Below are 26,438 nucleotides of genomic sequence, written 5' to 3' on the forward strand. Positions count from 1 at the left end.
CTTTAAATGTGGGGATATAAGATGCTGTTGAGATTTCAGTTGTGAAGACCACATGAAGAGTGGAAAACGTGAAAGCTAATGCAAGCAAGAGCAGTGGTAGACCAAAGCTGCTTGTTTTTAAAATAATGACTAACAGAGCTTATGGCAAAGGAGATTCAAGAGTGAGAGGCATAGTAGAAATGACAGTGGAGTTCAGAATGGTGTTTCGAAGCATGATATAGGATAGATGGGAGGAAATTGAATGGACAGTTAGTGTGTTGTAACCCTTGCCTCATGACAGAGTACAATCTGGAGATCCAAACAGGTAGTCAGGAAAATAAATCAGAAGAAAATAATAATTAAAAGAGGGAAATAGAACTGAAAATTAGACAATTTGCACTGGGAAACATAGAGAAGACCATGGCAGGAAAAACTGACAAAGTCTGGAACTAGTGCCCAGCTAAGGATTGTAGCTGGATACTACAAGAAAGAGAAAACAGAATTATTGTTAAGTAAATGAAAAAAAATAATCTGAAAGTTTTCACCAGTATCAAGAGGAGGCACATATATGTGGAAGAGCAGTAGAGGACAACAGCATCAGAGTGACGAGAAAAGAATCCTTAGGGAAGTTTCCAAGATGTAACTGTGTAGATGGTAATTTGAGAAAGGACATAAAAAAACAGAAATCCTAGAAGAAGGGTGCTAAGGCAAGAAAGACCTAGATTAAAAACTGTGCACTTTGCAGTATGATTCAGAATCCAAACACAAAGTGAGAATTGCCCAACATCAACCTGAGATGTACAAAATGCAGATTAGCAAACAGCTGATACCAAATAGGGAAAGGTTAAGAGTTTTTCAACTGTATAAACAAAAAGGGGAATAAAAGGTTGCTGTGGTGTGAGGAATGGATAGTAATCAAAGATGATTTTAAACATGTCACTAGAACTGAAAACAAACATACATAATGATTTGACCTAGTTTTCAGTATGGATAATGTAGGTTCAAAGGCTCTATGATTAACAGTAATGAAGCATAGAAATTGAATCGATTTCCAATGACTAAGCAAACTCAAACCTCAGAATATTCAGTTTTGGGACATACTGGACTCTCAGCAATAATTCTAGCACATGAAAGTGTAAATTTTGAGTATATTTACCAAACCGGGGTGATTCTGCATGATCTGAGGATAAAGTATATGTTACAGCAGAATTGCTCCCCTGTGCTCCTCGGAGAGACTGGCTTGCCTTGTCTGCCTTAAAGTTTGTCCACATTAATTTCATCCATGCTTAACAAAAGGCTGATAATTGCTTGTTGAAGGTGGAGACACAGTTTTGTCCTTTATGGAATAGTTTCATACTCACCTTATAAACAGTGCCTCCTTGATTCTTTCTTTCCCCACTTTCTAGGATATTCTGTTCCTAGACATTTTATGCTGTGTGTCACTTGTAGGTATTATTGAGATGTCTTTTTGGAATTTCAATAATGTTCTCCACTTGTAACACTAGTTTTACTCTTTTTTTTTTTTTTTTGTATTTTCAATCAAATTGGCAAATGTTATTTTTACATGTTTTTTCCCCTATTTGTTCCACCAAATGTGTGTAAAGTGACACACTGTTCCATTAAATCAGAGAATCTCAATTTAGTAATTAACATGGGTGTACAGCTCCAACAGTAGAAAACAAACTAACTGCTGTACTCTGTTGAAAGACCTGTATAAAATAACTGATTCTGTTCTGCCAAGTTCACCTTCTATAAATAGGTGTCATATGAGAATTAGATATCTTTATGCAATTCTTCAACATATTGGAGGTTTTATATCAATGTTCAGATTCAACTAATTTTTAATTCACAATTTCCATTCTCTCTTCCAGGTGTGGTACAACCAAAAAGGTTTTCATTCACTGCCATCCTACTTAAATGAACTCAATAACTTCATTCTGTGGTTGAATTTGCCTCCTAATGTGGATTGGAAACAGTATGGTAATAGTCCTTCTTTAAGTCTTTTTTCATATCTTTTGAAAAGTAGTTTTTAAATAAACTAAAATAATTTTAAGTATGAAAAATTTTCATAGTGTAAAGTAGAATTGCAGAATCACACATTTCTTGGGAGGATTTGAAAATGGAACTTTTAGTTAAACAGAAGGGTTTTTTATGTGAAGAACATAGTACACAATAACAGAAAGTTTGAATTTACAGCCCATTATGTCATATGAGTTTTTTACGAAGGACAGTGCTGTGGAATAAGTGTAAATTGCTTTGCTACACTTGAGATGTTAGTCCTTGTGAAACCACTGTTAGGGCTTGCTTAAATGGGATGATTAAAGCACAACAGAGTATGAATTTATAGCTTCTCTGTCACTTTATCTCCTTATGTAAATATCTGTGGTAAACCCAGGGTGTCCTGTAAATTCACACTGCAATGGGATGTTCCATAGCATTCTGTTACTCAAGCAACAGGAGAGGCTGGTATATCTTACTATTGTAAATAAAACAAGAGTGATCAGTATATTTGACACCTGAATTCTCTGATTCAGATAGTCCTGAACTGTATAAGAACTAGTTAAATTTTTTTTTTTTTTCAAACTGACTTTTAAAAAAAATTACTGCAGCCAAAGAATCAGATGGTAACACAGGTGAACTTTTAGGATGTTGAAATCTAGTTTAACATCTGGGCTTGATAGTTCAGGCTTACTTCTCTTCATTCCAGTTCCTTTCATTCTTAAGGTTTTGTTAAAGAGGAATTAGTTTGCTTTAGAGAAATTTAAAAATAGCCTATGACCGATTTTTAACAGATTTTGAAAAGGTAGGATGGTTGTCTGTAATGGTAAAATAATTTTCAGTGTGTTTATGAAGAAGAAGGAAGAAAGATGACAAAAATCAGTGAAAACAGGGGAGGAATCCTGAATATCTGAAAACAGAAATTAATTTAGAAAAGTTTCCAGACTGTTAATGAGAAAAGAATAATTGCTTGTTTTCAGGATGTCTGAGGTTTTGCTTTTCAAAATAAATGAGAATGAATCAAAGGTTATGTATTTCCGCAGAAAATTTGAATGAAATGAAATCAGGTATTTTGATGAGAATTTTTAATAGAAATAAATTTTTAATCAAATTTTCCTGAACTTCATGAATAGTACTGATGCTAGCTTGTTTTCTGTAGCATTAGTTATCCCATTCTGGAACTTAAATGTTTAAGTACTCTTACTTTTCTATCTGTCATGGAAAATTGGGGACATACCATCCAGGTTACAGTTGGACAAAATTATAGTTGTCCCAAGGATTGTGGAAAAGTTATATTTTATGTTGTTGGATGGCACAAAAACACAATAAGCAAAGCAGTGCTTAATAAATATTTGAAGACTTAGACTGTCATTTGTACACATATGGGCTCATTATATAATATTCTGGCAGAATATGTTGGCTAAATCTCTGCAGAAGTAGAGTTTATGAACTAGAAAGCAATTTATTTATGTATATATCTATCAGAGACATGCAGTAAAGATGGATTGATCATGGTCTTGAGACATAATGCAGAGGCACCTGTCAGAGAAATCCTAGAAAGAGAAGTCAAGTTATCTATTTATCTATTGGTCTGTCTGTATGTATGCATGTGTGTACACATATATGTATATGCATGTATATATGCATAGAGACAAATACAGGTGTATATTTTATGTTTTTAAAAAAACTAGACAGTTTTCCAATGCTATATGGGGCACTTAAGCTCAGCTCCCTTTGACTTTTAACTATGTCTTATTTAAGGATACTGCTCTGATGGAGAAGAACTATTTACATGCTTACTAAAATGGTTGTATGCAGTCCTGTAAATTAGCAGTCAGAAGACTACATACCGTGTTTCAACACTGAAATCTATTAATTTCTCTTAATTTCTGGCTGCTCTTCAAGCTTACTTGAATGATGTTTGTGTATTTTAAAATCTCCTTCTGAAATGCTGAATTTCAACAATTAGATAATGTAACTGTGAGCAAATCAAAAATGGAATAATGAAGAGGAATAAAAAACTAAAAGGCAACATTTTTTTCTTAAAATTAAGATAGAAATTCTGATCAACTACAACTATATTATTTTTCAAACCTAATTGTATACAGTTGAGTCACAATGTGTTTATTGTGCTGGAATGTAGGGGAAGGACTATTACCTACCTCTTAGTGTAAGGCTATATAAAGAAAAAAGGAGAGGTAGTCATCTATAACGATGTCTGTAAAGTACAGTGGTCAAAAAAGTTCTTACATCATTATTTGAAGAACAGAAATGTATGAATATAGAAAGGCTTTCTGTGATGCAGCTGCCCCATCTCAGGACTTCAATAGAAGTCACTGATTTTTTTAAAAAACCTTTCATGCCAGGGCTCATTGTAGGAGTTCATATAGCGTTCTCATTTATTTCAGATTCAGTTCATCAAAAGAGCTAAAGGGATGAAGAGACCCATTTTCAGTGGAGTTTTGGTGGAAAGTGACTGCATAGTTTCCTGATTGCTTTGCAAATTTTAACTTTAAACTTCTTTTCAAAGGAACCTGTGAAATGGCACTTAGTAGGAACCTTCTTAACCATATCTGGTTAGCGGGGGAAAAGTAAAATATAAATCATTAATGAGGGTGCTTCCTGTGAAATTCTCCATAAAATATAAGTTGGAATTTTCAGTAAATATCAATGTCTCATTTTATAGAGAAATCTTGCCATAAATTTTAAATGCCCACAAAGGAGGGCTTGTAAAAAGCACACATATATATTTTTGTTATACATTCTATTTTATTTTATTCTAATCTATTTTCTTCTAAACTGGAATAAAATGTCTGGAATAAAGGAGCCTATATTGGTCTTCTAATCAAGTCTGTAATGATTATGATATTTGGCATTAGTAGCACAGATCCAAACTGATCTATGTACTCAAGACTCAGCATGTTATGTGACAGAAAGAAGAGATACTTTACAAAGGAGTGCCAAGAGACAGCCTCAGACACACCCAAAATACAGCGCAGAAGCACAGAATATACCTAAGGACAGCTCTGATTTGCCTATGGTGATGGTATACCAGCTTGAAGACCCTTGAGATTTTTTCCTCTAGATCTTTCCACCCTACACTGAAAAAATACTGCTTGGTTCGTATCACTGTCCTAATTTTTACTGCAAACCCACACATTTTGTAATGTGTGATTATGTGGAAATTTGCACCCAGGCAGGATGGACTGGGCAACCAGTGCCTCTTGTTCTTTATAACCTACAGAGAGGAAACATTCCAAGTGTATAAAACTATGCCAAATTGCATGTTGCTTTCTGTTCTGACAGATGGTCAGGTGGTTTAACTTTGAAATAGAAGATATAGAGCACCTTCTCTTGAAGGGACAGTTTGCAGACTGTTAATAAGGTGTTGGTATGGAGAGAGGTGTCTTGAGTTGTGCAGCTCTTGAATGGCACCAGTGCAGGATTTTTCCTACTACAACCAAGATTTCAAACGTCTGTAATATGGATGCATTTTCCTTTTACCTGTGAAGTGTCCTATCCAGAATGGAAAAGAATGGTATTTTATTCTAGAGAATGTCATAATGCTTATAACACTTTTTAAAGAATTTATTTCATCAGGTTAGGGATGCCTTTTTAACATATTAGAGTCTAAAAATAGTTGAATGAAGAACAATATAAGGGAAAGAATAGGATTGTTCAGCCTGGAAAGGATAATACTAAAGGGAAATAATGGAGAAGCTGAAGAGGGTACAATTAATTCTTTACTGCCTCTTCTATTATTAAGCATGTAACATGGAGCTCCTAGTGGCATTTCCAATGTAAATACTCCCTCTCTCTGTCCCTGCCCGACCCCCAGCTGGGTTATTCATGCAATTTATAGTTAAACTGTGAAGCTCTGACTACTGCCGTCCTCTTTTTTCTTTACTAATGTAGCTTGCAGGACTGGTAAAAATGTCATTGTTTCTCAGTTGTGTAAAGATAAGTTTTTCACTGAGCAATACAAGAGATAGCAACTGAGCCTTTTACTTTAAAAAAAAAAAAGAAAAGAAAAAAAGAAAAAGAAAGAAAAAAAGAACACACAAAAAATTTAGTTAACTGTAGGCAAAACAACTGAGAGGAAAAAAAAAAGTTGTTTCTTAGCTGAAAACCAGCTATGAAGAGATATTACCAAAATAACTTATTGCTTGTGCTTTGCTGGGATTGACATCTGGTTTCGTTCCTTTTCAGAACTATACATGCACATATATATATCTCAATTAACATGTATACAGTTATGTTTCTTTCTTATGTTTCTTATGTTTCTTCTTATGTTTTCACCCCACTCTGGGGAAATAGTGCCTCTCATTTCTCATGGTCTTCATTTTTTTATTGGGGAAGGTTAGAGGGTCTAAGAAAGTCTCGGCATCATGGTGTTCACTTACTCTCTGAATATGGCATTAAAACCTTGATATAGTATAAGGATCTCCGTAGTCACAGTTTTTTCTCTTCTTGAATTGCTTATGGCTTTGGAAAGATTGGAATTGGTGGCTATCACAGGTTTTCACCTGTGCCCATAAAGAAGCCTAAATCATCACTGTAAAAATAATGTGACCAACTCTGTGCCAAGGACATAAACGGATGTTTTAGGACAATTGGGAAAATTCTGGTTGCAATTAAGTCATAAAATCATAGAATGGTTTAGGTTGGAAGGGACCTTAAAGATCATTTAGTCCCAAATCTCCTGCCATGGGCAGGAAGACCTTCCACTGCTTGAAGCCCCATCGAAGTCAGGAAAATATAATAGCAATCTGTAGACGTGGAAGAAGCAATTTTACATTGAGACATTTATGAAAAGGAGCAGACAGAGTTAGAGCTGAATCATATCAAATCTGTTGATATTCTCTGTCTTGTTTTTCCCTTGTGAATACTGTTTTCGTAAAATTTGTCCTGAAGGCTGTTCACACAAGGCTTGTAAATGCAATCCTTAAAAAAAATCCTTGCATAAACACCAAATGCATCTGTTTAATAGAAGCTTTGTCATTTAGAACTTCTTGGTTTATCTGTCATTTATAGTTTTTATTTTATGTCCTCAAAGATGGTGTTTAGTTTTCAACTTAATGAGCATCATTATAGCAGTTTTACATAGTAAGAAGGCATATAAAGGCAAGAAAGCATCAATAATTACATTTTACATCATGCTAACAGCTCTATTGGGGCAGAGATGTATGTAAAGAAAGATGGTCTAGGTGGTTAGGAGAAATTTAGGAAGGGATAGGTTGTAAAAGTACACGGAAGGGTTTTTTAATTAAAAAAATACATATACTAGCAAATAGCGTATATCAAATGTGTTGGCTTATTTTGCTATTGGAAGATAGTTTATAATTTATCTCTCCTTAGGTTCAAGGGAACTTTTTGTTCCTCTGTGAATTACAAGCTGGTATGTTGGTTTTATATAAGTTTATCATCTATGTTTGGACAATGGGGGTAGGGAAGAAATCATTATACTAAAAAATGTAGCAAATGCAAAGACCCTCATGCTCCAGATTATTTGAAAAATTTAAAATAATGAATGAAAGGCAAGTATTATATTTAAGTCATTGATAGAATTTTAAATTTTAACATAGAACTGAACTTAGCTTAACATGGTCATACTTAGTCTCAGCTCTGTGTGTAAATTTTGAAAAATGCAATCCTTTGTTTCATCTACATAGTTTGAATGGAAATTGACTGTAGAAAATGATTACCACTTTTAAGAAGAGCAATTACTTTTTAGGACTCTTCCATTGAAAGAAATTAATTCAGTGCAGTTTGCTTTTTCATCAGTATTGTATGATACAAGACTGCAAGGAACATTATGCTATTTAATATCGTGGGGTTTTTATTTCCCCCAGCAATTATCTCTTTTCCACACTTTCTGTTTATTCTGTACTAGAGAGTTATAGCAGTGTATTTCTGTGTATGGAACCCAAGTCAATGCTCTAGACTTTTGTTTAATAGCAATGCAGTAATCTGAAGGTTTTGTTAGTTTCCTCTTGGGATCTGTGCACTTAGACAGGCCATAGTGATTTCAGGAGAGAGATTATTTCCAGACACATTGAATATTCCTGAACAGAAGTTATTCCTTGAAAAATATTTGATGCCATTTTTTATCTTTGTAAAGTTTTGCATGTATCATTAATTCCCTGGGGGTCTTTTTGAAAAGTTTCAGCAGTGCAGATGATCTATAAAATTCGTTGCCTAGCTTCTCAAAATGTACAAGTGGTCAAATGTGTGTTTATGAGCATGAATTCATCTGTGCAGGAAATTGCACAAACATGAATTCATAGCTCTGTTTTACTGAATACAGCAAATAGTTGATAGCAGTAGAGCAATGAGATATGATTCAGATCAGCCTGGACTAATTCATGGAGTATAGTGGAGAACCTTTCTGATTTCCCGGTAAACTGCCCCAGTTCTGGACACTTTATGGGCAATAATTCTCTACCACTGTCCACGTGACAGGTTTACCTATGTCACGATCCTGCGAAAAGGGATGTGAATCAGTAGGACCTGTAGGTCTCCAAGTCTTGGTATTTCCTGATTGTGGGCAGTATTTTAAGATTTGCAATGTCTCAAAATGCTGACCATTAAGCTGGAGAAATTTTGCCGTATGATTCCTGTCATCTGAAGCTTGGGGGAGGACAGCTTGGTTGGAGCATTCAAATTTTTGATCATGAAAGCAAGACCTTCACAGTCGTGCAAACATCCTCTATAACCAGAACTTGGCTCATGGTCGTAAACTGGGAGGCCTGGAAGACATATTTCTGTTCTTTTCCAATTTAGCTGAGCACTAGTGAGTACAATAAGCACGCTTCATGCTGTTAACTTTTTGTTTTAGTGCTTCTGAAATTATCAGGATTCCCATTTTCCAAAAGCTTTCCTCCACTGTAATTAGATTAAGTCTGAAAATCAGATATTTCTTTTTTCCTAACCAGATCTGAAAATAAATTCAGATTGGTTTCAGTTTGTCTGTACAGTAAAAATCTGGTTTAATTCTATCTTTTGTTACTAATTTCTAACTCAATAGGAATCCTATATGTATACGAAGTAAAGACATTCTTTCTTCTAATATGCACACCTTTATTCAACCATTGGAAAAGCTTAGAAAAAAATTCTGGGAATGAAGCTTTTTTCTCTCATGCTACTTTTCCTTTACATAAAAGGAATTTCAGCTAGTATTTGGTTCTAGTGGGAAAAAACAGTTTTCTTTGATGTGCTGGTTTTTGCTTCAGAACAAATAGCAGCTATTGTTTAAAAAATTAATGGTGTAAAAGAAAAACAAAGGAAAACTTTAAACAGTCCCTCCGGGCAAATGACATGAAAGACTTCTGCAAATAGCACATGTATCTGCTAGTGATGAATCAAAACTTTATCGGCGTGAATCTTTTGATTTGTTAACTACCGTTGGGCTTCAGTGTATAGATTTTAACTGTATTTGAAAAGTCTTTACCTTGTACTAGTTTGGGGGGGGGAGGGGGGGTTAATCATCACCTTCTCTTGTTCAGTTTTTTACCCCACAGCGACTTAGAAATGTTTAGATTACAGCTTTCACCTGTTACTGGAGCAAAGACAATTTTTATCTTTGTACAGCTGGACTCTAACAACATATGACAAAGTCTGTTCAACTAAGTGGCACCCTGCAGAGTCCATCTAAGGCTACCAACAATTTCTTTCTTTACCAAAGATACTGGGAAGATTATAATTGCTGGTAGTATAGGTGTTTTTTTTTTTTTTTAATGGAAACAGCATAGATTTATATTATATACGTCAATCAGATAGTGCTGGTTTGATCTCACTGCGAGAAATTCCAGTAGGATTACATTACAGCTGGCACACCTGTCAGGTACACATGCAGAAATAAGGCAGGAACAGCATCAAGACCACTTGGACAGCAACTTTTGCACTGGCAAATTTTTGTACCCCCCAATTTTTCTTCTTTTGCTTGAAAAGAAAGACAGGAAAAAGCCACAGTTTTATTCTGTAAGCTATATTCCAATGCCAAAGTTCAGTTTGCTAGATTGTTACAGGCTGGTTGTACCAACAACCAAAATAAGCCTAAGAACACATTGCCTGCTAAGGATTTTTCTTGGTCCCCCAAACTGGTTATCTTTTTAATTTAAAGCTCTACAGTTTCAATCTCAGGTGGGCCTATTTTTTGCGAATTTAGCTAAACAGTTTTTCTCTGGAAAGCGTCAGCAATTTAAAAATGTTTTTAGTGATAATAAAATACCAAGTATTATTTAAATTTCAATAATGACCTACCTTACTCCCGAAGATTAGGTATATGAACAAATTCTGCTTTAGGTTTTGTATTTAATTTCTTCTGTGAGGTAGATCCTGCAGCAATATACAACATTGTTGATCCAATTTCTGCAGTTCAGAATACAGAAAAGCAGCTATTACTTATGTTTATTCATTAGATGTTGGTGGATCCAGACTCTGAAAATCACTCAACAGGAGACAGTATTTGGTTTGGCATCTTTTTGTTTGACCTCTTTCTGTTGCTTATTAAGTATTTAGTGTTTTCGTTTGTCTTGTGCAGTAAGGCGTCAATAGTGTACTCTAGAACTTGAAGTTCTGATGTAGCAGTTACTATTTCATAATTTATTTTTCATTTCACAGGGATCACACTTTACAGCCAACCATATGGAGGAGCGTTGCTGGATGAGGACAAAATGTGAGAAAACTCTTGAAATATATAATAGCTGCAATGAGCAGACAATTGAACCTATTAATTTAATAAGCATGTATGTTGCATGAAATAGATTATATGACTTGACAGACACAATTCAGTTCCACTGAGTGGTGCATTTTCTCTAGTCTGGTGTTTATATGTGAAGTCTACTGCTGATATCAGATATGGTTGCCTTATTTTGTAGAGAAAAATACTGAATTTACTCTGACTGGGCTTTGCAGAGTGTGAGCAGGTCATGATGTTTTGAAACAGGTAAACTGCTTTAAATGATTGTCAAGTTTTTAAATTTTACTCCTCTCTAGAGGGGGGAAACATTTGCAAAAGCTTCATTTTACTATTCAGACTTTAAACACACGCTGTGTTCTATAATTCACGTATAGTTTTGTAACTTAATACATCATCTTGCTCCTGTTCTCTAATTAGATGTTGACAGTGTACAAACATGGTGTTTGCAAACAGGATGAAGGTTCTAATGTCTAGTGCTGTTTTGGTAAGAAGTTGGCCTTGAAAATGTTTGGGGTTGGTGATGTTTTTTCCCCATTGTGTTTTCATTATGCCATTTTGCTTTGTACCCTAGAATGGAGAATGTCCGTCAGTGTGGGGTAGCATTGTGTATCATGCTGGGTTTCTCTATCCTTACCGCATCCATTGGAAGTGCAATAGTGAAAGACAGAGTATCTGGCACAAAACGCTTGCAGCACATCACAGGCCTGGGTTACAAAACTTACTGGCTTGCTAACTTCTGCTGTGATATGGTATGTATCATGTGGGGCAGCATGTGTTCAGGTGTAAATTTTTAACTAGTCTGTAATAAATGAGGAAAAGGAGATAGGGCCACAAAACACATGAATAAGATTTGAATTGTGCAGAGTAACAGCTCTTGGCTGTCATGTTAACAAGCATCGCGACACCATTCCTACTTTAATACTGTCAGATAAAATTCTTTAAGGCAAGGATTGTGTTGAATTGTAAGGTAAAGCATATGCTAGCTCCAGGTACCTACATGATTTTACAAATAAAAGGAAGCTGGCTAATCAGCCTAGACAGAGAGAATCTTCCACATAGCAGGTCATAGCAGGTCTAGCAAAATCTTTCAGATTATTGGAGAGGCCTGAAGATACTCGTCAGTTACTTTAAAGACGTAATTATGTTGTCTGTTGGTGGGTAGTATTGAGATATTCATAGCTGGTACCTTTTATTTCTGGCAAGACAGACAGTAGAAAATATTATTTATGAATTCACATACATAGAATGACCTAGATCAGAAATAGGTGAAGTGTCTGTCCTGAAAGTATTTTTCCCATGCAAAGTAATTTCTACCATTGTTAACATTACAAATAGTATTGTCTGCATGCAGTTCATCAACAAATCTGAATATCTTCTCTTCTTTTGAAAATACCACAAAAGCTATTATTTTTTCCCTCAATCTTACCCTTTTAATCAAATGCGAAGACAGGAATGCAACCGAGGGCTGACTTTGGCAGATCAGATTTAGGCCAACATATTTAAATGAAAAAGGAATTTCTTCTTCAAGTCTGAGAAGTTGATTTCTGCTGAGGGCAATAAGCAAAGGTGGTGAAATAGAATTAACTGTCTCAAGTCTCTGCTAGCCCCCAGTCACTGATTTTTCATTGGCTCTGTAATGGAGCTCTTTTGGATTCCATTTAAGCATGAATTCCACAAATTATCTTCAAATATCTTTTTCAAAAGTGACTCTTTAAAAACAAAAATTAAAAATTGCTTCATTATATATGTATCTGTGTGCATGTATGGGGGTGGTGGTGGTGGTGTATAGATATATATGTAAGGCATACATATACGTCCCTTGCTGAAAAGCTTTTTCATAACTCACTTGTAATGAGGTATCAGTTGAGTATTTGGCAGGAATTTGAGATTTGGTCGTTGACTTCTAGGAAAGGGAAGGAATTACTGTTTTGAAAGAGCTAGGGTGCTGTGTGTTGATCATTTACTCGTCAAAGGTGGTGTTTTGGTTTGGGAGATTGGTTTCAGAGGCAACAGTGAACAATCAAAGTCACCTGGATTATTCAAAATTTCAAAGATTCCTGGCCCCAGAGAAAGGACGTAAACTTTCCGCACCATGCATAACACAGTGGGTCATGGAAGGAAGGGCTGGAATCTAGCACCGGCAACACTAACATGAACTAGCATGGTCAGGAACAGAGATTTTTGGAATACTCTATTCTCATTCAGACTGTTCTAAATCTGAAACATTAGAGCTTCACCCATCCATGCTTGAAATCAGGATTTTCACACTTGAGCAAGCTTGAAGTAAGAGCACATTTCTTCAAACGTTATTTACTTGGCCAGTCAATCTTCGTGCTCCTTTTTCTGTCGTGTCAGATAAGAGGGCTTGGTTAAAAACTCAGTCCTTCATCGTTCAGTTTCTCCTTGTGCAGCAAAGTCAAATCCTCATTATTTTCTGCCAATCTCTTCCTTTCAAAATGTTCTCACAAATTCAGCACAGTACTGCATGATCAATCATGATCTGGGAAAGAACAGACACTGCTTTAAATGCTAATTGTGCTGCAGACCATTTAGGGACACTGAACACATGAATATATGAACTGTCAAATTTGAAATCCCTCTACATATTTTAAGTGTCGCAGGCTGTGTCCTGTATTATTGGTAGCATAATCTTTACTAGACCTGCAGAAGTATTTGATTTATGAAATTGCTGTCATAAGAATCAGGCTGTTCTTACCGTATTTATACATGTGAATGGTATTCTTTGCTATGTTCAACAAATGGAAAATGTGTAAGTGGTAAGAAGATTTCATGACAAATAGAGAGGTTTTGTTCAGATTAAGCTTCTGTCACTAGAGGGGCAAATTCAAGGTTATTTTATTTGTGCATGCCCACCACACCATGCTTTCAAGTAAGATCTCCAATAGAATTTAATGTTTAAAGTTATTTATTTATTTCTAGAAAAAAGTCCCAGGTCGGTTGAAACATACTGGGACTCAGATGCTTTGTGACTTCTCTGCCATATTTTTTTAAACAGCTCCAGGATAACTGAAACCTAAATCTGTGGAGTGGTGTGGTATGATATTTGCATATAGCGCTGAATAAGGTACACTGTGATCAAGATGAGAACATTACATCCATCTACATTTTGCTCCACTGCCCTTATCTTAGAAAATGTCTGTCTCCCCATTGGCAAGGAAGTGATGCCCTCTGGCTTAATTTTGAACAGGCTTGCATTGTACTTCAGTACACTGAATATTTAGCTAGACCATGATTTCTTGCCTCTGTTGCAGTTGCATCTCAGAATCTAAGTTATATTAGGATAAGGTTAAATATTATATAAGTAGAAATGGAAGCAGTCACTGCCCTAACGAGCTCAGCCTCAATGCATAGAGCAAGCAGACACTGAGAGGAACTGAGCACAGATTTTCACATCTTGCCATTGCTATTTGCAAGCAGAACCCATCTGCCTTGAATACTTGGATATGAATCCCCTGTACCAAGCACACCACCCCAGCACCCCTCTTAAGTTTTGGCTACTATTATGTCAAGACAGAGAAACTGATTTCCCTGTTGCCTAATGGCTGTAACTCTTCTAAACATTATGTCTGTTCCCATTAAAAGTTGTCACTTTCTTTGTCAGCACTCATGGTCCATCATTAAAGTCTCTTTTAGAATTGTATCCTCACTATTCTCCTATTACTGAAGCATCAAGCAGTGAAACTGCTATTTCTGAATCCAAGACTCTGTATTCATAATATAATTTGATGTTTTGGAGCAATAGTCCCATATGGACTCATTATCTGGAAGAGTTAGGTTGTTAAATGGATGTATTGGAAAGGTCAATAGAAATGGAATTAAGGGGAATATTCTGTAGTCAGATTTTATTTTGTCTGCCTCTGTCATGCATATGTGTAAGAGAGGCAGTTTCACAGCAAGTGTGGACTACGAAATCTCAGAGCTCTTCTGCCTAATTCTTCCTAATTTATAGTGTAATTATATTGCAAATATGGAAAAGTTAATTTGTAGAGCCCTTCTATGCTAATTAAGCAAGACCAGTAAGAGATGCTAACCTGCTAAGTGCCTTTTTTCTTCTGTTTCTAGCTGTTTTACATGGTTCCAGTCACCCTGTGTGTTGGTGTTATTAGCGCCTTCCAGCTATCAGCCTTCACTTTCCGAAAGAACTTGGCAGCGACTGTTCTCCTGCTGATACTCTTCGGGTATGTGATTGGAAATGCTACTATGGAATTATAGCTTCTAAGAAACAAACAGAAATCTTTAGACTTGGTTTGCACCTGCTGCTGGATGCATGATTTTCTCTCTTTGGAAATGATTATGATTCACCAAAAGATAGTGAGAAAACAGGCTGAAACATGAGTTTGAAAGTTCCATGCAGAAGGTGGAGGGAGATTTGTTCACACATTAAAAAAAAAAAAAAAAAAAAAAGACTGGAAAGATCTCAGAAAATATTCAGCCTGTATAACAATCATCTACTGTTAGTGCTTAGCTGTATGGAATATCATCAAGAAGGTAAGTAGTGGCTGTTTTTTATTACAGTTTTACCCGTTTTCTGTAATTCTGTAATTTTACATAGTTCCAGGAATTTATATGTCCAATGAGAAGTCTGTCCAATAATAAGTACTGGGATGGTTGGAGATTTGTCTCTAAATAGTACTGCAAGAGTGGAAAGTCCACCTGTATCACCCTCTTGCTTAGTTTCACGTGAAAGAACAGTTATAAAAGTTAAAATAAATGGACAGAGGATTGATTTCTCTGCAAAAATAGGGCTTTTGAGCCCTGGGCTCAGTAAAACTAATGGTCTTCTATTCTGTTCCTTTAACTCTTCCTGTGTGCAGTCCCAGGTGATGTGAGAAATGCTGAAGATGAGTAGTTACAGCATAAGCTGTCACAAATGGAGTGATGCACTTCACTCACAAGAGAAAAGCAGCAATATATTTGTTGGTATAAAACAGTGATTTAACAGAATTTGATAGTAAGTGCAACAGTGGTTTAACAAGATTCGATGGCAAGGTACACTTGGTAAAAAACTGTCAGGGAGACCCTCCTGTTGAGTCACGATGTTCAAAGAGGACTCCCTTGCTTTCTAAAGTCTGTCTCAGAGAGGAGTCTAGGTGTGGCTGGATCCAATCCTAGTCCCAGACGTGGTCACCGGTTTATGGCTAAAAGATTATATGTGCACAATGAATCCAATATATCATCTTAGTGAAGCATCAAAGTTTATCAAACTATTAGTCACTTACTGAGTATCTGTTGCAGCAAGGAATCTCTCAACCTCAAGGAATAAACTTGAGCGACATCCCTACCCGAGGGGACATGGCGGTGTGCAGCCCGCTGCCCTACAGGAGAGCTCAAAGGGCTCTTGGCCTGTTCACTATTTATAGAGGAAAGGTGTTTGACTTATAATCTTATTTGTGTATCGGCCACAATATCAGTACTGTGATTAGGTGGGCACATCGATCGAGTTAACCCTTGATTATTGTATTGTTATCTGTCTCCCCCGAATCTACTTTGAGCCATCATGACCAGATGCGCCCGTTATGACCACCACAGGTGGTTATTGCTTGGACAGGGTTATGGGAGATAAAGATCAGGTTGAGGGTAAGGGGGGAGCACATGGTGACATAAGCATTCTGAGAAGTTTCTTCTTCTCAAGCAAATAATTGTTGCTATCTTTGTAGGGCCGAATGCGTATCTTATGAGACAGATGTTTAGATAATGAAATATAACTGCTCCATGAAAGAATCACAGGGAAGGAAAGTAGAAAGGACTTGCTGCAAGATCAGGACATGTTCCATTCCAGGAAGAGTCTCAGATAAACACTTAAAAAAATAATTACCCTATCTCATCTTGAAACCATTTTCAAGATGTCATGCGTCCAGCAACTCCTTTTTTGGTAAACTGTTTCAGTATCTCCATAGCTGGATGTATTCTTAGAAATTCCAGCCTAAGTTTATTTGGAGACATACCTCTTAATTGTCCTTCATCAAACATTTTTCACAAGCCCAAACAAGCCAAGTCCTCTCTTGTAAAAAGGCCTTCCCTTTCCCTGGGTAATTCTAGTGATCATTTTCGTCTATAAGCCTGGTTTGAGCTCATCTTTCATGGACATGAGTGGCCAGACTAGTATGTAATATACTAGAGGTCATGATGCCAGGATCTTGTAAATAACTTGGATGAAACATCCAAAGTTCACACTTTTCTCTGTATCGCTCTTGTCTTCCTCCTCCTTCCTTTTGCACTTCTACCAATTGACCATGTCGAGTTAGAGGCAGAAATTCTTATCAGTCTTAGTGCAAAGACTTTATGCTACTAAATCTCATCCCTGTTTAGGTTTTTTTTTTTCCCATTAACTTTACAACCGTTGAGTCCTTTTTGTAGTTCAGTTGCTGCAACCCTAGTGTAAGAATAGCCATCTACAGAGATCTTAGTCAAGCAGCAAATGACCCATACAGTACATACTTGTACGTCTGTTGAAGTCATGACGTGTTCTGTGGTGTGCTATAGGCTTTGGTCCTGCCCACAGTGTACTACTAAATCCCAGGTGCTAAGAGTTATGCTGGCATTGTTTTAACCAAAATGTTGAGTTAAATTTTGGATATTTCAGAAGAAGCAAGCAGGACTGTTCAGCTTTGGCTGACATAGCAAATATTACAGTGATTTTTAACAAGAAGGTCTGTCTATTCAATGTGTATTAACATGCATTAAAGAAACAATAACTGTCAGTCAGTAAGTTTAACATGTCTCAAGGCCACTGATAAATTTCAGAGTTTCTATTCTTCCTACTCTACCTTTTACTCAGCCCAACTACACAGTAAATATGATGAAGCCTATTATGGTCATTTTATCCTTCCCCTGTACTGTGCCTGTAATTCTTATTTATCTGCATTCTAAAATGCATTTTTTCCTTTTAAAATTTTATTTTTCTCTTCAGGGTACACTTGTGCAGCATTTCAATTCTAGAATAAAGATAAAAATATCCCAGTTATATGAAAAGTTAAGCCATGTGCTAGAAGGGGGTGTGCTTGAAAGAATAATCAACCATTTCCTAGCGTGCTACTTTAAAACTGATTTCCTTTAAAAATATAATGGTCTTTTAACTAAACTACAGTTTTTTCCTCTTTTAGCTGATAGCAGAAGTGTTTTATAATGCAACAGCTTAAGTACTTTTTTCCAAAATGCTCTGTCTTTAATACTTACAAATTAACAAATTACAGCTGAAGCCAAAGGAAAAGAAAGAGTTAGGATAGAAATGTAGGCATAACTGGCAGTTACTTTAAAGCCTGTGTTTGAACATACAACGTTAGTATTCCGAAAGTCTTACTCATTTCTTAGCAGCTGTAAGCAAACAAATCAAATTTTGCTTTCATTTACAGCAAACAGGACTCTATATCATATCTCTTTCCTGAGCTGTTTCCAAGGATGGACTTGTCTTGTATTTATGGTATTGTAATTTAGACCAAAACTTAGAACAGTGATTTTGGTCTGTGCCTGAAAGGAAGAAGAGATTTTGTGGTTAAGACTGGCAGCAGGATCCTGAAAAGTATAGGGTGATCTTGAATACTTAAAATCTTTATTTGAGACCCAAGCATTGAGTCATTTAACCTTTATCTTCCTGTAAGCTGAGAATAACACCGCTATTACTTCAGCACAGGATTTTAAAGTTTCTTTCTTAAGGTAAAGGATTTTGGCATTCTTAGGTGAAAAAAGTTCATTTGTAAAGTACATAATACTGAATTTAAGAGACTTTTAGGGCTTATAATCTAAACTACTATTTAATGCAATGAAGAAGTGAATTCACAGATTTTTGGCTAGTTCTCTTGCATTGAGCTCACTATTAAAACATATATCTATTAATACCATATAAGAAGAATTTATATATACAACTCTCTATATATACACACCACATACATACTTATCATCATGCAATGGTGTATGCTGATACCTCTGCTCCTACAGTCTATATACTGTTTGTTTGATAGTTATGTCTTGTGCTATGCTGAATGGAAAATAAATTTCCTTTACATGACATTCATACTCATCAAATTGCCTGGACATTTTATTAGTCTGGCTAAAGATATCTTACTCTTTAAAAAATATGACTGCTCCATTTTGGATAAGTGTCATTTCACTTCCCAGAATGGACACTGCCTTCTCTTCACCTTTAAAGATTTGCATTGAAAATGACGTAGCCACAGACACGTTGTCTTATCATCATTGTGCTGTGAAGTAACTATGCACTGATTTTTGATGCCTACTACTCTACCAACTGATAACCTGGTTTAGCTAATAACAATACTAACATGATCTCTGGCAAATTTCATTTTTTAGATATCACTGGCACAAATTTTAGTCCCAGTTCAAGGATTAGGGCATTTTTTTTTTGTTTTCTTTTTTCGTTCTTTCTTTTTTTCTTGCTTTGCTCCGTCTCTCCTTCCTTTTTGATTCTTTTTTCTTTCTATGAAAGACTCTAATAAAAGCTGATTGCTCAGCATCCATGATTTAAGCTACAGCTATTTGGTTTTAATTCTATCTCTTTGTTAGAGGCTTGTTAAGATGCGTGGTTTTTCATTCATTCAGAGATAAGGGTTGTGAGCTTCCTGGAACAGTGAAAGTAAATATATGCAGTTGATATATGCAAAAAATGGGTCTTATCTGCCCATCACATGGCTGTAACTATGTACACATCTACAGAATCATAAGGTAATTTGACAAAGAAAATATATCCCATAGTTGTCCTTTTTTGTCATTTGGTCAAAAGAGTTTTTTGCTTATCTTAAAAATAAGGAGTAACTATTATGTGTTTTTCTAGTATGATAACTGCTTTTTTTTTTTTTTTTTTTTTTTTTGGTGAGGCCACAACATAACTTATTTGTGATAATTTTGTTTCTTTAAACTTTCAGATATGCCACTTTACCATGGATGTACCTTGTATCCAGATTCTTCTCAAGTCCAGATGTAGCTTTTATTTCTTACATCTCCTTAAATTTTGTGTTTGGCCTGTGTACCATGCTGGTGACTCTCTTACCTCGTTTGTTAGCTATAATTTCCAAAGTGCAGGTCAGTATAAAACCTTTGCTTTATGTTACTCATAAATGAGATGTATGCACACCCGTGCATGTGTGTATCTATTTGTGTATACATATATATAGTCTTTATACGTACGCATGGACAGGATTTTTTCCAAAAGGAAAAACTTGTGTTTTAAACATTCATGATTTTCTGCTCTAGTGTATACTGTATTGCTTGTTACCATCTTGAATTTTAACTTGTTCATAACAAAAAAAATTTAAAAAATTATGCTGTAATAATGGAAAAACAGTGTTAATTGAAACCTTGACATTTTCCAGACCATTAAGTTGTAATTGGCACATAATGGGAGCTGTTCTGGTCCATTGAATAGATTATACGCATTGTAAAATGTGTTTAAATAATATTGACATAAGAGATAAGCCACAGATTCCTAGGATCTGTAATGCACTGTATGAATAGTAATATGCATTCTCACTCCATGTATGTAATTTTCATTAGTCATAATGGTAATTAAGCAGCATGATGGAGAGGAGATCCAGAATGTGTATGAATATCTGAATATCTATGCATGTACCAGGTCGAAAACTTCATGTATGAAATCAAATCTGGATTACAAGTCACTCAAGTTTGGAGGCAGGTTTGGCATTGACTTGGGTTTTAGTTGCTAATTTAGAATTAATAGCATTAAAATACTAAAATTTTAAGAAAATAGAAAGATCATGGCCACATCTGTTTTGTTCCTCTCTGTGAACCTCAGCGAAAATTAGAATTCCGTGGCCCTAGGCACTCTAAAATACAATGAGAGATGAACCCTGCCCCAAAATAGTTCACAATATACTCTTCTGAAATCAGTTCACCTTGAGGGAGATCTGAACACTGTATCCAGTTTTATAAGTGTGCTTAATATGTTGTTGGAGAAAGCTAATGTTTTTCTTTGTTTTTTTCTCCCCCCTCCCCCTTTCTCAATCTTCATACAGAGTTTTCAGAATATCTACAACATCCTCAAATGGGTATTCATTGTATTCCCACAATTCTGCTTAGGCCAGGGTTTAATAGAACTTTCCTACAATCAGATCAAGTTTGACCTGACCAGCAACTTTGGAATAGATTCATATGTGAGCCCCTTTGAGATGAATTTCCTGGGCTGGATTTTTGTGGAAATGGCTCTGCAGGGAACACTACTTCTTCTTTTACGGCTTTTTCTTCATTGGGACCTCCTCCAGAAACCAAGGTGTGTTACATTTATATTCTTCCACAGTGGACACTGAACTAATTTTTAAAGAAAGAAAATGGTGGATTCCTTTGAACACCTGATGATAAATACTTCTGATAGCATGGTGTATTTGAATTAGTGAAAACTGCAGAAAAAATACAAATAGTTGCTGTTTCCTTTGGATTCTGCTGAGATTTGAACACCAAGCTTTACGGGATTGCAACCAGAGAAGTAAAACAGAGTTATTCAGAGTACAGCAATGTACAATTTGCCATGTGTCATTTGTTATTAACTTCTGTTTTAGGGGACAGTGTTCAATTAACAGCATGGTCAGCTCTTCAGAAGATGTTGATGTAGAAATGGAGCGACAGCGACTCTTTGGTGGAAGAACTGGTAATGATGTCCTCCTTCTGTACAACCTCAGGAAGTGTTATGGAGGTTTCAGTAAGAAGAATACAGCTGTGGAAAGCATAAGCTTGGGAATACCAAGGGGAGAGGTAAAGAGGTCTTTTGTTTTTCCTTTCAGAAAATAACACTTCATTCTCATTAATTAATTGTTCTGACATACTCAGGATATCTACAATCAAAGACCTGTAGGGAGCAGCAGAGCAATTTTCAGTTGTAATTTCTGAAAATCAATAACCGGATGAAAACAGAAGCTCTGGTGGTGTGTAAGAAGCAACTGTGCACTTATTTTTTGGGTTACAAATTCATCAGTCTTAATGTTTTCTTCTTGCTTATCTTTACCAAGTTATTGTTTTATAGGCTAACATAAAGAAACAAGTAGGTAGCCTAGCAGTTCAATATCTGAAGAGAAAGCAAAGAATACCTAGCTCCATTGCAAACTTTGGACTGAATCCTGAATTTGTCACCAAGGCAAACTTGTCCACATGCTGAAATCATTACAGTATATTCTAATATAGCATATAATATACTAATACTCTATTTTAATAAACTGAAATTTAGCACTGAATATGGTAGTGCTAGAGATTTCAGAACAGCATTTTTTGTTTGTTTGTTTGTTTTCATGATTTTGATGCTTTTGGGAATTGCAGATATTAATTTCAAAAATATTGATAAAGAAAAGACTTTTCTTGGTTGCTGATAGCAAATTGGAAGATATCAGAAACTAGTGCATGGTAAAGCAGGTCCAGTGATGTCCTGCCAGTTGTTGAGTAACGGGTAATCAGGGGGATGTCATTGCTGATTAAAGCCTATTTATCAATAAGAATGTTGATGAAACAAGTATTTTAGAAGTTATGAAGTGGTATATGTAGACTTAATACGAATCCTGTCCTAACTTAAGCATATATTCATTGCAGCTAGGGGCCTGAAATAATGTCAGAGGCAGTGTCTGTCTTGGCTGTTTGGTGTTCATTTACTTGTACAGAGTGGAGCAGCCCATGAGAAAAAGAAATATCGACTCTATAGACTGGTAGTCAGGGCTCTTAAATAGGACATGAGGTCCTCAGGTCCAAATTTAGCATTTGCTAATAATATGGATAAATAATGCATTTAGTTACTGGGCAGGGTTTTAAGTGGAGGGCTAGAATCCTAAACAAGTAACTTTTAGGAATTAGGTTTAATAAAAAAAAAAAAATCTTTTTTTTTTTTTTTTGTTTTGAAAACTTATTTTCCATGGGAAAGGGAATTTGCACATACAGTATATCCACATGCAGTATCTTACAGACATATGATAGGAAATATGAAAAGGGGAGAAACTGTTGAAGAATTAATATTACTTATTTCTTTCAGTATAACAGATTGCTTTTGCTTTTGCTCTTTTTTTTTTTTTTTTTTTGATCTCTGTTAGTGTTTTGGACTCCTGGGAACAAATGGAGCTGGGAAAAGCACAACATTTAAGATGCTGACTGGAGATATCATCCCATCTGCAGGACGTGCAGTTATCAGGACTCCTACAGGGTAAATACCACAGGGTTTGATCAGAATAGTGCTAATTGATAATGCCAATGATCAAAGACTCAGCACATCTTCAGTCCTTTATACTGTACTCTAAGGACCTTTTTTGTTCCCTTTTAAATGTATATTGCTTTATTGCTGTTAAGTCTCTGCAGGAAAGCTTTTTAGCATTATTTAATTCCATCTGACAGCTCTGTTAATTGAGAATAAACTTGTCTGGTAGCAAAAGAGCAGGTTCTAGGAAGCCTTTAACACACAGCCTTTAAAAATTGTAACAAAAATCTTAATGTACAGTATGTCTGGATGTATGGACATATATCCCCCATACTAGTGCTGCACTGAAAGGTTTCCAGAGTTAGGCTGATGAGCAGTGCTTCAAGTGGATAATTTTTAAATGTTTTCTGACATTTGTGTCCTTCAGAGTCATTAATTAATTACTTGGTCAATACGCTATGTAGTTCAGGTAGGAGGTAGTGTTGGTGATACTGAGACCTACCTTGATGGAGTCATAAGTGAATAATGGACTCTTGGGGTTAGATGTAACCAACATTTACCTTTTTCCCCAGCAAAATTGGAGGGGAAGTAACTATTTTTTAGTGAGAACAAAGTAAAATGTATATGTGTATATATAAATGTATTACAGGCTAGTTAAAAAATTTAAAACATTTATTTTCCTAAATGATGTCTATTCCAAAATATGTGTTTTACAGAAGTACAGGTGAAGTGTTTAATTCAGAAAATTTTTAAAGGAAGCATTTTGTAATTTCCAAAATGACAAGTTACATTTCTTCATTTTAGAAATTAAATGCTTTCATAGGTCAGTATTTGCTCACTTCTTTACAAAGACAATGATCAGCAGATTTAATTTCAAAATGTAAGTAGTTTCAGTCATTGCAAAATTCAGTTTTCTGGAAAGTTTAGACTTCTTTTGAAATGGACACCATCACCTCTACCAATCATAATCTTACATAAGTGTGTTTTGTTTGATTTTTGTCATGATCTTTCATAAAAACTTTTTTTTTTAATAAGAGATTCAGTGTAAAAATAATTTGATAACAAAGAACTCCTAAAATGACCATCAAATAATTGTTAATCATGAAGAAGGAATGACTGAAGAGATTTAGGAAAAATGATTCTTAAGAGAATAAGGAGTTATATGAGTGAGGCTTTACAATGGTTATAGAGACTTTTAGATAGTTGTTGTCATTTATAATTTCCCAGAACATAAGACAAAAACGTTCAGATATTAAGCAACAACAATAACAATAACAATAACAGAAGAGATTTAAAATTAGGTAAAAATTAACATTTGGTGTTCTTTGGAACCAGTGGAATGGTTTGTACCAGGATATCATGAAGGTCAGAAGTTTAGCATGGGTCTGAAGAGGATTTGAGATCTACAGAAATAAAATAATCTGTATTAATTTTTATAAGATATTGCCCTCAAGGCAGTATTTAAGCTCCCCTTTTTTGTTTAGATTTTGAGGTTTTAATGGGACTTGCCTTTGGCCCCACCTGTGCATTCATGTATTGCATATGGCTTTCCCTGTCAATGTTGTACCAGATCTATTTTTGGGAAATGATTTGATCTGGTGGGGCAATTCCAAAATTTTAATATCCACTTGAAAGCAAGTATAAAATTATAAGAATATATTTCACCATCATGTGTATTGGCACTTACACTATGTTTATTGACTACGTGGCTTATTTTATCAGAACCCCCTTAAGATAACTTTCCAAAAAACCACAAAACAATTTAACAATGCCTGTATTCCTTTTACTAGATGGGTTTTTATGTACCTATGACTAACAGATAAAAATTCTTCTGAGGTCAACTTTAATATGCTACTGGCATTTAACAATAGGTTAAACGCTCTTCTGGCACATCATGTGTGCTACTTTCGTTTCCCCTACCGTGTTTTATAAGTCCAACATGAAAACATACTTAGAGATGGAAGGTTATTTACTGTATGCTAAAATAGAGGTAATGAAATTTGGCACATTTAGGAGGCTCGAGAGGAAGCTTTAGACATTTGCATTTAAGCGTCCAAAACACCCTTGACAACATTAATTATCAGACTGTATCATGGTGGTGTCAATCCAGGTTATGGATTTTTATGTGTTTTAAGTGGCTGAAGTCAGGGTAAAACTCATATTCCCAAGTTTTCAAAACTTATTACTTACTTGAGAAGGCAACCTCAAGCAAAAGCTGCAGTTACACAGTAGCTAAACTTGGAAAAACAAACACCTTGGAGGCTGGGAGAAGAGATTGTTGTCATTCCTGACTTTGTTCCGTGCTTCATACTTTGGCAACTGTTATTAAACAGATTATGGTGCACTGTGTTGCTGTGCTACTGAAAATCACTAGGGGGCAAATTCGTTGATTCTTCCATAGGTAAGATTGTAACCATAGAACTCTTCCTCAAAGGTTGAAGAATGACTAAAGTTACTCATCCCAAAGACTTGTAGGTGGATTGCTTTGTATTTACTCCGGACATAAATGGAGGAAGGGAGATATCATGGTATGAAGTCTTCCCCTTTTCTTACTCCAGTAGAGTACTTAAAAGCCTGGTACGCCTTGCAGAGAGGAAGAGAGGAGAGTCAGCTGAAGAAAGCAGTTGCTGGTCACAGCTGCAGACCATTTGCTGGACAACAGATCTAGATTTCTTTGTTTAAAATCTGTCTTGAGGCAGCTTCCATAGAGACGTTAACTCTGATAGTGATTCCTGAAGAATAATTTCGGCAGCAGCTTAGACGTAGAACCCATCACTGTTGGGTTTGACTGGAAGGAACACAACCTTTGTCCCCTGCGACCCTGAAAGGAGAGGCTACTATAATCTGATGTATCCTTCATGGTGCATTCTTCATGATCAAATAATGAAATGAGTATGCAAAGTTATTATTATAAATATTGGAGAATGTAACTAATGTAACTCCATGCAGAAAACCCTCAATTCATAACAGTTCCTGTTTCCTTGAATACCTATGCTTGAAAGTTCCTGGTTTTAAAAAACACAACAAAAAAGCCCCAAACAAAACCATATGTACATTTTCCTGATTGCTACAGCAATCATTTCACTGAATTTAAAATGAAGTCAGAAGTGTCTGTTTGAGACAGGTGCACTGAAAACAGCTTTGAATTTTACAAGACAACTTTTGCACCTTTGTACATCACAGAGGACTAGAAATGGAAGATGAGCTTTTTCAGAAGTGCATATTGAATTGCAAAGTAGAATTTTGGGAAGTTCAACCTAAACTGTCTTGGAGGTGCATGGGGTTATATAGAAAGCACCTCACACATTGATTATTAGTTTTATTCAGGGAACTCCTGTGAGATTCTCAAAGAAAATAAGAAAAATATACTTCTGAGTGGTTGCTGCCTTTTTAACAGGGCAGAAGAGCAGATTCAGGTACTTCTAAAAGATTTGTTGGCCTCTAGGTTGTTTGTTTGTTGAATGTTTAATACCACAAAAAAAAGGAGCTTATTCCTAAGAATCTGAGAGAAAACTGTGTCTGTTCTCATACGAAAAGCTTAGTAAACTGTGTAAAAGCTAGAGGTTATGTAACGGTTTTCAGTATCACTGAGATTCACAAGAC

At 35.7% G+C, this 26,438-nt stretch overlaps 1 protein-coding gene across 1 annotated transcript in view; it reads left to right on the plus strand.

The window, feature by feature from the left end:
• ABCA13 (ATP-binding cassette, sub-family A (ABC1), member 13) overlaps window positions 1-26,438 on the plus strand; it is a 207,582-nt gene that overhangs the window by 142,233 nt on the left and 38,911 nt on the right. Inside the window, exons 48-55 of the mRNA XM_009883803.1 lie at window positions 1,851-1,959; window positions 10,600-10,654; window positions 11,250-11,427; window positions 14,762-14,877; window positions 19,579-19,735; window positions 20,686-20,939; window positions 21,226-21,418; window positions 22,735-22,844. Coding sequence (XP_009882105.1) covers window positions 1,851-1,959; window positions 10,600-10,654; window positions 11,250-11,427; window positions 14,762-14,877; window positions 19,579-19,735; window positions 20,686-20,939; window positions 21,226-21,418; window positions 22,735-22,844 — 1,172 coding nt within the window. The remainder of the gene's footprint in view (window positions 1-1,850; window positions 1,960-10,599; window positions 10,655-11,249; window positions 11,428-14,761; window positions 14,878-19,578; window positions 19,736-20,685; window positions 20,940-21,225; window positions 21,419-22,734; window positions 22,845-26,438) is intronic.

This window comes from Charadrius vociferus, unplaced genomic scaffold (assembly GCF_000708025.1).
Source record: "Charadrius vociferus isolate BGI_N301 unplaced genomic scaffold, ASM70802v2 scaffold103, whole genome shotgun sequence".
Lineage (NCBI taxonomy): Eukaryota > Metazoa > Chordata > Aves > Charadriiformes > Charadriidae > Charadrius > Charadrius vociferus.